The sequence below is a fragment of the Cupressus sempervirens genome, chromosome 9 (assembly GCF_028749045.1).
Source record: "Cupressus sempervirens isolate cs-2001-9-10 chromosome 9, ASM2874904v1, whole genome shotgun sequence".
Taxonomy (NCBI): Eukaryota; Viridiplantae; Streptophyta; class Pinopsida; order Cupressales; family Cupressaceae; genus Cupressus; species Cupressus sempervirens.
In genome coordinates, this window is record NC_143126.1 from 807,023,038 (window position 1) to 807,034,580 (window position 11,543).

General features: G+C 31.6%; 1 protein-coding gene across 2 annotated transcripts; it reads right to left on the bottom strand.

The window, feature by feature from the left end:
- Window positions 1-514: 514 nt before the first annotated feature.
- Window positions 515-5,077, bottom strand: LOC149541157 (MLO-like protein 6). Of its 2 annotated transcripts, XM_089802148.1 has the most exons (15): window positions 4,949-5,077; window positions 4,762-4,819; window positions 3,574-3,839; window positions 3,215-3,331; window positions 3,064-3,124; window positions 2,707-2,795; window positions 2,534-2,608; window positions 2,357-2,445; window positions 2,195-2,244; window positions 2,069-2,109; window positions 1,650-1,823; window positions 1,524-1,559; window positions 1,330-1,397; window positions 1,031-1,091; window positions 515-933 (listed from the first exon to the last, which is right to left on the bottom strand). In XM_089802148.1, the coding sequence occupies exons 1-15, from the start codon at window positions 5,075-5,077 to the stop codon at window positions 577-579; spliced, it is 1,671 nt and encodes a 556-aa protein (XP_089658274.1). In that variant the 3' UTR covers window positions 515-576. The 2 variants fall into 2 exon arrangements, with proteins under 2 accessions (XP_089658274.1, XP_089658275.1); XM_089802149.1 differs by lacking the exons at window positions 515-933; window positions 1,031-1,091 and having other exon boundaries at window positions 1,326-1,397.
- Window positions 5,078-11,543: the final 6,466 nt, after the last annotated feature.

Sequence of the window (11,543 nt, forward strand, 5' to 3'; positions counted from 1 at the left end):
ACGAATGATGGGAAAATAAATAAATAAATTCTTGAATCTATTTGATAGTTTTATACATGTTTAATTTTCATAAACATAATTTTTATGTTTTATACTAGAATAAAGCATCCATATTTTCTCTTAAATGATATATGAATGTTCCATTATTTAACTTATATTGGCCTTGTTCTACTTTTCTATTTGTGCATTACACCAATAAATCTATAAATATTAGTATATATTAGTTGTTCAATAATATCTATAACTAAATATCTCTTTTACAACATATTAGGACTCTTTTATTATCACCTCTTTCTTTAATGATTGATTAGATTAACTTTAATACATATTTTGAAACATTTTATTCAACACGTAAGTTATCTAAACAAAAATTTAAAAATATTTTATGCAATACATAAATTATTTGCAACAAACAATTCTTATTCATTAAGTTTTGCTACTTTTACATTAATAATATGACTTATGAAAACACTTCTAGTTTTTGCTCTTTGACATGTAAAAAAAACCTTCAAAGTTGAGATATGCTTTTGTTGAGCTCTTTTATGAAAATAATCATCTTTGTTCATAGAAGTGAACTTAGCTAATGTTAAAACCATTTGTTTCATCTTCTTGTGTGCTTCCATTTATTTCTTCATCCAAATCATTATTAATATTGAGGCGAGAGTGGAAAGATGATGAGGGTGTACCTATATCCTCCTCAATAGTTGAAAGATTTGGTTCAAACTGTTCTAAGTGTACTAAACTCTCTGGGCCTATTAGACTTTTGTGATTTTGAACAAGATGAACTAGGGAAGATGCTTCTGATGAATTTGTTGCTCGGCTTGGTAGATTTTCTTGCTTTCCCTTAAGGTTCCTCTTAGCTCTTTGGTGCCACTTCTTCAAGGAGGTGGCTATTCTTTCATCAAATATTGTTGATTTCATGTTTGTCCCCATCTGCAACCAAAAATCCAATACTTCATTCTTTAAAATGTTACTTGAGAAAGCAGAAACAAAATTCATTATTATTTTTATTTAAGTCTCAAATACATACCTGGGTGACAAGGGCATAAAGGGGGAGAGTTACATAGCTACACAATATTTGAACTATGACCCTAATCAATTCAAAACATATTTTAAGTTAAAAATGAGGCTGAAAAATAGTTTTTTTGATTAGAAATATAAAATATATTATCATTTATCACATAAAAATGAATTAGTATATAAAAGACACTGATATTATAATTGTTCTCTCAAAGTTTACTTTCAAAACATTATATATATTGTGATATCAACCATTTTTAAGTGGACAATTCTTTATTGAAAGAGACGTAGGAGGTCAAATAACCTTACCCCAAACATACTCTAAATACAACATCTATTGTTCGTTTGTTGAAGCAAGACTTTAGGCCATACTCATACTGCATCAATCATATGATATGAATATACGATCTTTTGTTATGGAAGTGAAAATCCTATCATATCGAGACTTGAAATAAAGTAAAAGTCAAAATGAACATTTATATATGTAGATGCTTCTTTCTTACCCATGCCCAGAAAAAAAAAGCAAGCTGGAAAGCACTCTGCAAAACATATATGTTTTATAATTACAATTTTTGAAGCATGAAAAGATGGAATTTGAAAGAATATTTTTATAAACAAAAAATTCTAACCTCAAATAGGGAAAAGTGAATGAGATGGAGAATCAAACGAGGTCGTTTAAACCAAAATAATTGGTCATTGGGATTCACCACTGGAGCTCCTTGCACAATAGGATTTTTTTCTTGGATATTCATTGCCATTTTTGTTATTATAGCTTGCAACTTTGTTCCCACTATTAGAAGAATCTATCAAACATAAAAGTTTAGGATATATTTATATATTACTCTTCAAATTAAAGATTTGATGCTTCGACATTATAAGAAATGATGTTACATCTTCATGATTGATATTTGCAAACATTATATTTATATATTATAGTGATAACAATCACAGTAATATCATATGCTTCTAGTCGTAAAACTTTTTATTATTTTATATACTTTTTAAAAATAAACCAATTAAATGAAGTAAAAGTATTGTGTTCACTTACAATTAGTGGAATGAATGATAGCCAAATGAATGTGAACCATCCTACATAGTGAAGTTGCACGTCAAATATCCCTTTGTGTTATTAGAAGCAATACACATAAAATAAGTGAATGCCTAATAGATTTACCATTCCTCATGAGGAGTAGAAATAAGATTGCAAAAAACCATAGCGGAGGACTGCATTACAATGATAAAGAAATATTCTTGAGTTATTAGGTTCAATTCAAGGAGATGCACCTTAATATAAAATATGTTGAAACCACTACTAAAACACAAATATGGAACTTACCTAATTGATACAACATCACTAAAGTCATCTCTCAAAGATCTCTTTATATATCTTTGAAACTCAAATTTACTTTCTGGAGCAAAATGAGCCTGCAACAATAAACATATACATAACTATATCGGTCTCTTGCTAAGTATACAATATGAAACTTGAAAACCATGAAGTAAGTAATCTTACAAGTATAAAGCCACGACGCAATGTCAAGTAGTCCACCTTGGCCACAGATCTAATGAATTGTCTAAAAAAACATACCTACAAAGCCAAGAGTAAAATATTTTAGTACATGACAATTGTATGAGGTTGAATTTAAAACAAATAATGTAACTATTCGAATTGCTAGCTTTACTTACAATCCAAGTGAGAATTGGTGTTTTCGACCAAAAACTCATATGCCTCCTTCCGAAAGTAGTCTCACGAGTATATCTAAATCTCGAATGATCTACAATGTCACAATTGACTTACATTTCCAAGTCCAAGGATAATCCAAGACAACAAATTGACACTCAAAGGAAGAAAAACAAATTAAATTGCTTCATAGGAAGTAAAGGAAATAGAAATCTTAGACTACCCAATAGAATATTGGTAATCCATGACAACAAATTTGAACTAAATTAAAAAATTCAAAATCAAATCAAATCTTTGAAGGGAAAAGAGAAAATCCAAATCGCTCCATAAGAAATAAAGGAAATGGAATATATTAAACCAACCAGTAGAATATTGATAATCCAGTGTTTTTGTCTCATCCTCCCATGCTTTCCATTTCTTCATCTATATGTACCACATTAAAACAATTTATTTTTGCATCAAACACTAAAAGAAAAGGGTTACATGGTGAAAAAAAGGTTTAGTGAGCCATACCTTAGCCGATCCCAATGCCATTATTAGAAAGCAAGATAAGACATGAAAATTTGCCAATATGAAAATGAAGATGTGAAGTTGATGGAGGCCATCTTGTGATATCATAGGAACCTTCCCCTACATTAAAATAACAAATAAAAGCATTTAAATCCATTTCTATTAGAATATTACTAATATATATAAATAAAATTCATATAAAAGATATAAAAAGATCAAATTGTAATTTTGTTTACCATTTATAAAAACAAGAAGAAAATAACATAGAAATTAACATTCTTATTATTATAATATTTAGAAAGATTAATATTACTATAACATAATTATCCTCTTCCCTAATGAAAACCAAGCTACATACTGACCTTTTTAAAACAATAATCATAAGCAGCGTCATCTCTGGCCAAGCTACGTCTTAACGGTATGTCTGAAGCCAAATAAAGGAGCTTACGATGCTGCCCACCTCCAAGTAATGATAACTTTTCAATCTTGTGGGTCACATTTTTGGCTGTGAATCCCTCCTTTGAACAAGGAAGGAAGGATTCAGCTAATCCTTTAGATATACAAATCTGTGAAATTGATTTCTGCCCAGCAGTCAGCAGCAGCGAGATAAATCCAAGAAGCATCAATTCTGCATACAATACAAGATGAATCGTTATCATTATAAATGTTTTTTTCAAACTGATTTGAATTGTAATTAATTATAATATAGTTTTTATTTGTTTTTTTATCAATATCGTAAATCATTATATGTTATTCAACGTTATGATAAAAGAAAGTTGACATGTGATATAATTGTAATTTATGATCAGAAGAAAAGAGAGTTCTCTTTTATCATATCGATTTATCTCAAGCAATAATACAGAAAATGGTTACGTACAACAAATACTAATAACACTTATATTATTTATATTTATTCTGGATCACATTCTATGATCTATTAGAAAAATAAAAGAAAGTAAAAGAAATACACAATTCTGTAGTCAGACTTTGTTATCAATTATATATCATTCATCATTAAGATAAAAGAGAGTTAACATGATATAATTGTGACCGAGATAAAGTAGAGTTCTCTTTTATCATGTGGGCTTATCACAGAGTGTGTCTGATTTGTTAATAGAGAGAAAATTGGATAGAATGAAATAGAAACAATAGCAATTATGTTATTTTTTATTGTAATAATGTCTATCTAGTTATTGAATAAAAGAGAAATACACAATTCTGTGATCAGACTCTTTCATCCCAAACAATTTTATATCTCTCCACTCTCTCTTATCCTACTGATCTGAAACATTAATACACTAAAAATTTGAACGTGAGTCAAAACTAAAAACACTAACAATTGATTATGATATCATCTTGAATCACATTATATGATCTAATTAATAGAATACAGTACAATTGTATAATCACACTCTTTTATTCACCATCCAAAATAATTTTATATCTCTCAACTCTCTCTTATCCTACTGATTTGAAACATTAATACACAAAAATCTAAACAGTCAAAAACTAAATACACTAGCAATTGATTATAATATCAAATTGTTCACCTTCTTTGATCTTTTCTAGTGCTTTTCCCAGAGATATCTTTCGACGTTGCTTGAACCACTGCATCCCAAACATACACAAGGGGAAAAAGAGCATCCCAATTCAATTCAAACATGGAACAAATTGCATCCAACGAATGGAAAACAAAGATAAAACATAATTAGATAGAAAGAAAGAATGAATTTATACCTTGGAGAGGAAATGTATAGCTTGTTCGATGAGCATAGAAATGAGTACAAAGCCCAAGCAAACAATGGCCACAGCCCAAGTGGGCGTTTGTTCCAAGGAACGAGAATCTGAATTAACCCCACCTGCCATAGCAAAATATTTGTTTTTTCTCTTAAGTTCTTCAAAGATTGTCTGAAAGTTTAAACACAGTCGTGCAATTCTTTAACACGTTTCTGATTTTATATCATATTTTTGGAGTCACTAATTTTAGCAGCTCTAGAGGCAAGATTTCTTTTTATTGCAAGTTTCTGAATTGGTTGGCATATTAATGATTTATATAGAAAGATCCAGCTAAGAACTACGCCTCTTACAAGGGAGATTTCTCTAAGAGTCGAATGTGAAGAAAATAAAAGAAGTTAGCACTTATGGGTTCTTTGTAAATTGTGTTTAGGCAGAAAAGGAAATTAGCATTCATGCTCTGGTTTTTTCTTTGAGATGTTTGAGCGCGAAGAGGGAAAGATCTTTAGCAACTGAAGTTCCAAGGTTGGCCAAGGGATATGGAATTTCTAAAATGTACAATTTAGAAAACTTAGCTATACTGTTTGATTGAAATCTTATTATGATAAAAAGTTTCCTTTAATGCAATTAGAATGAATGAACCAAGTAAAAATTTAGTATTGATATCTATTTTATTTATTAACATAGTATTTAGAATTTTTGTCAATTTTATATCTCTCTTAACAAATCTTATAGTTTCAGTTGTTGAAGATCTTTCTCTCTTGTGGTTTTGAACTTCTGAAGAAATCATAATTGCCAAGTTCCTTTTCTTCACATAGAAATTGTGGCGAAAGTTCTTTGTAAGAGGTGCAGCTCTTAGAGGCAGCTTTCTTTGTATATTGTATACTTTGCTTTTCAATTGTCTTTAAATGAGATGAAGATAGATTGATGATTTATAGTTTTTTTTTAAGGCAATTTGTTGGTTTCTTTTTCAAGGTGAATTGTTGGAGCTTGAAAGATTTGTATGTCTAGAAACATCATCAATATAAGTTGCCCATGGCAATGTTTGGAAAATTTGCACCATAATTGATATGACATGAACATTATATTGTTTCTATGCATTCTAACTAGATTTGCTAGAATGTTTGTAAAGTCTTTTTACCAGATCGATTTTATGCATATCCCATTGTTGTTACACTAAGTATACTAAGAAACTCATTTGTTTTAGGTAATTCGTGAAGGAGTTCATATTTTCTTATTTATATTGATACAAATGCTAATTATTTATGTGTGAGATTAAATAAATTTAGGTTTAGCTATGCACAAAAAATGTTTGTATGAAGAACTCGCATATATAAATTTTAATATGAAGAAAACCTAATTTTTCTTGTACCTTTCACCCTTTGTAGCTCAAATCAGCTAAATGCTTGCTTTTCTTTTGAATAATTAATAATGGATGTCTATACACCATTCAAATCTTCCATTTAGCATGTGTAGGCAATATTTACATATTCCAATCTTAAATTGGTTGTAGCATGCATGCTCTCACTATTTGGAGTTCTAAAGAAAATGTGATTTTTTTTTATATAGATAATTAACCTAGTTGGTTTCTTCTGAAGGCCAAAATTTATTCCCATTTCATAGGCTTGTCATATGACTAGTCTTTTTTATTTGACAATTCACATAAAACTGATTGACTTAATATGTTAAAAAAAATTAAAAGTAGTTAACTACAAAAGAGGGGAAACAATACACATGTATCATTTTGATAAATTGTTTTAGATAATGTCAATTTTATTAACATATTAAATGAAATTAATTTCTCAAGGATAGATTAATGATTTTTTTTGTTCATTTGTACAATTATTTGTTTCATTTCTCATTGTCTTCGTCAATTTAATGTTAGTTTTGATAATACAAATCTAATACTATAAATACATTGTATATTGTGAAGCACATTGCGTGCCATAAAGTTGACATGCTTGAATTAACAACTCACAAAAGAATCTACTAAATAACCATGAACATTATTGAAAAAAGATTATTACATCTATTTAACTACCACCTTGAATTACATTGAAAACTAATGCACAATTACATGCATGTAAAGCTTCATGTGTTTGATTTTCAACTTAAGCTCAAATATCATCCAAATATTTAAAGATTTTGTAATTTAAAGAGTAACTATATGAATCTCATTTTACATATATTTTAGATATCCCAATTCGAAATATAAAAATTGAATAGCCTTATATGTGTTAGTTTTGTACGATATTGACAATCTTTATATTAATAACATAATGTTAATATAAGATTAATATCAATAATTAAATTAAATTTAAATTATGTTAACTTAAATTTTTAAATGTTTATAAATCTTCATAGAAAAATTATATATTTTAGAGAAGTTATATTTGATTTATTTATTTATATTATACTATAGCTATATCTTATTTCATTAGATAAACCTACTAATAAATGTCACCCCCTACACTAGAATTAGGAATCTAGAAGTGTTTGAAATAGCATTACTAGGGCAATAATTTTTTGGGAAGAGTGGACTTGTATTGTCTCATAGATTCAATTAAATTGTGTTTGTTTATAGCATACTTAATTCATATCTCTCATGCGTACCTTAGTCAAAGCTTGAATACACATTCTCTCTTGCATTCCCCATGAACATATCTAATGGTCAATTTTTTTGAAAGTGTGGGGGATATGTGTATTCAAATATTTGAGTGAGGGCAACTTGTGGAGGTTTCAAACTTTATCCTCTTAACATGCCTTTCTACCCATATCCACATTATTCCTTTATTCTTCAGGTAGAATACCAACCTTCGCTTTCAACTTTCATATGTTCCATCTTTGTTTTCTCTATCGAAGTTACCATTGTGTATTCTTCCCAAATATGTTCCCTAATTCTTGATTAATTGTGAAGAAGGCCTCTTTGCCCCTAAACTTTGACATTCCCATGTTTTTTTCTTGTTCATTCCTACCCAACCTTGCATGATTAGGAGAGCCATTTGTGTATGATTTGGTGATGAGACTACTGAAGAGGATATTTTTCCCAATATAAAACCTCATTTAAATCTCATTACTATAGATTCACACACCAATACAACAAAGGATGAAGAAGGCCAATTACCCCAACTAATTCAAATGCACTGGTAAAAGAGAGAAATTTTGATTTCATGTAATGGCCAATTACTTGTTCTTTAGCTATCCTAATTGTGGTGGTTGTATCCTTAGCTATTCATTATTTGTGTAAGATCCAAGCCATCATTTTGGATAGGATAGGATCTCATATTTGTTGTTGGTTCTAATGTGATCAAAGAGTGGGGACTTTCTTTGGTTATGGTTATGGTCTTCAACGGTCTAAAGACTTCACATCTCCATTTTCACTTCCAAGGTCGAGAAGTTGAGATTACATCATCTTACACATACCTTGGGGTTAAGTTTTCTGGATCTCGTTTCGGCTTGAGATCAGCTATTTAGCCTCGGATCAGTAAAGGGTTGGGTTCCCTTGCCATGCTCAAGAGACAATGCTTCAAATACCACTTTCAAGATACATCGTCTAAGCTATCCCTCCTGGATTCCTTAGTAAGACCCACAGTGCTCTATGGTTCGGTGGTTTGGGGTCCTTCTCTTTTAATCTTGGATTGGGCCATGATCGAGCGTACCCAGATTATGCTCCTTCGTCGGATTATCAAATGTCACGGTTCTACGCTCACCCATTTAGACTTGCAGCCATTTTTGACTTGATTTGGTTTCTCCACCGTCTTCGTGGCTTTGCTGACTCAGAGGAAGGCCAACACAGATACCCTTATTTAGCCTACTACTCCTCAATTGCTATTGCTAACGTTGATCCTACCACTAGAGCCCGCGGGTGGTATGCTCAAGCTACTATCCTACTAAGTTCAGTGGGGATCGACATTGATCATCTTCCTCCCTACCAGTTCTCATTGGATGCCCCGACTCATCTACTCCCTTCTCGGTAGGAGTTGAACGAGAATGTCAGACTTGACATTTACAGGAAGTATATCACACGGACCTGGGTGGATCCTCTAGGGGGACTACGTCAAAGGATGGCTTTCTACGCTGAGCACTTCTTAGTTATCCGAGATGGGATTATTGTACGCCCTGAGTACCTACATAGATACTGGACTCACGCCCTGCGTATCTCCCTTGGCTCCTTTAGGGTGGGCTCGCACAAACTCCGGATTCAGGTCAATCACCATATTGCCAAAGAGGATCGAATGTGTACACTTTGTACCTTAGCAGAGGCAGAATCTAAGATTCATTTTCTTTTCAGATGCCCCATATACTACGAGATTAGAGGGAGATTTTACTGTCTATTTAGAGATTGTAGATCCCTCTCAATTTTTTTCAGGTACACCGATCAGCATTGCATTGCACTCTATCTCCGCGAGTCCTTTCAACTTCATGACCATACTTTACAGCTTTCATTTCCCAGGAGTCAGACCCAGGCACAGCTTATTACGACCACCTTCTCGCCCTTAACTCCAGCTCGAGGTGTGAAGTGACCGTATAGTTTCCCTAACACGGGCTATTCCAAATCGGTGAGACCCCGCAGGGGACCTTTTTGCCAGCGACACTCCTCACGTGGCACTCAGATTCATCACAAGGCTTCTGGTAGCCACACAGATCAATCATTGTTGGACTTTTTCCCTATGAAGACATATACCTAATCTTTTCCGCGATGTTTCCTACTTTCTTCTTCTTTTGTTGTGCTTGTTCTTTCTTTTTTGGACATCGTTTGGTGCTCTGTTTGCCTGCTTTTTCCTTGTTGTAAGCTTCCAGTCCCATAAACCCACGTTGTGGTCTTTCGTTGGACATTAATAAATTTATCTTATCTTATCTAAGGCGCTACTTTTATTGTCTACATGAAACCTTAATAAATAATGCTTAGAATTTTTTATTCAAAGTGTTAGACTTGAGGGTAGTCTGACATGTTGTGAACCAAAAGTTAAAAACCTTTTAGCTATGAAGCCCAAAGATGAAAACCCTTGAAAATGACAAGACAATTTTAATTGGTTGGTGGTTGACAAAAGAAACAATAGTTATGGATTTGATTCTTATCTCATCATATATATTATTGGATTATTATTATTATAAGTAAATCTCAAGACGATTTTAGGATGGTTGTTATTTATGTTGAGTCATTGAATGCAATGTTCAAACTTATTTTTGAGTTTGAAAGGTTTGCAAATGTTTTTTCTTATTTTCTAAAGGTTTAATTACTAGTATTTTAGGAAATTGCGATTAGTACAGAGCCACATTTTGGAGCAATTTTAAAACTACAAATAAATCGTTAAGGCTAAATATTGAGTTTTTTTTTTTTTTTTTTTTTTTTGTGATTCTCAAATTCAATAAAAAAAAATTGAAACCCTAAATTACTAGAATCATTTTTTGAAATAAGATAATACCATTTAAACCACTTTTGACTTGAGTTTTGAACCAAGGGGACCTAAATAGAGATAGAGGGCCCCATCCTTAAGATCATATATATGTTTCTTCTTCCCGTTTGCCCTCCTCTTCATGTACTCTTCCTTATTCATGCCTTGGCAAACACCTCTTCATGTCACGTCAACTAACCAACCCACCTTGTCGTAGATGTTAATTGTGTTATCAAGGTTGTACTTACAAACCATTGCTCGGCAAGGTCATTTCTTAGAATCATTACAAATATATAACAAACCATTAAATATTAGAGCAAGGTAATTGCTTAGAATCATTAAAAATATATAACAAGTTCCATAAAATATTTAATATACACTAAGATGGTCCAAGGGGTTTAGATTAGTTGGTTGAAGCAATGAATTCCCATTGTGGAGACCCTGGTTCAAATCCCAAGAGGGACATCTTTGAGGAATTCTAAGTTGTGACTCTTGGTCTTCCAAATGTTGTTTCTAGTGTGATTGTTCGAAAGGAAATTGAATAAGCTTGTAATTCTCATGTTGTTGCTTGAATGAGCAGAAGATTTGTCAACGATTTCAATAAATATATACACACACTAAGATGAGAATTTTAAGATTAAATATATGAATACTTAAAATGCCTTGACAACAATGATGTAGATTATAAATTTATGAATTTGTGAAAATTTTAAAAAAGCAAAGGAAGGAATAATAATTCTTTAAATAAAATGATAAACTATAAATTTATAAATTAGAAATCAATTGTGTGAGCAATTTTTACTTACACTTCTTCCGACTTAACTAGAACTATTCAAAATATAATTTGTACTTTAAGAAATAAGAATCTGAACAAATTCAAAGAATTCCTCGCTAGCAATTCCCGACATTAAACCAACAATAACGGTCGACTAGTGCAGCCGACACTTCCAGCCATTACAGCGGACCAATTCAATGAGGAATTCACAACAATTCAGGTGGATTAAACCTCAGAAAAAAACACCTGAAGACGAACGATTGAGAGTTATCCAGATGAAAACCAGAAAAATATAACCGCCAGTAAATGGGAAAAATGAAATTATAAGTAGTTATGGAGTTTGAATCCAGTTGAAATGCCTACAAGCCCATGTAGCTGTTAAGACTAGTCTCACCCACGTAGCCTAATTCAACAGATGTCCAGCTGC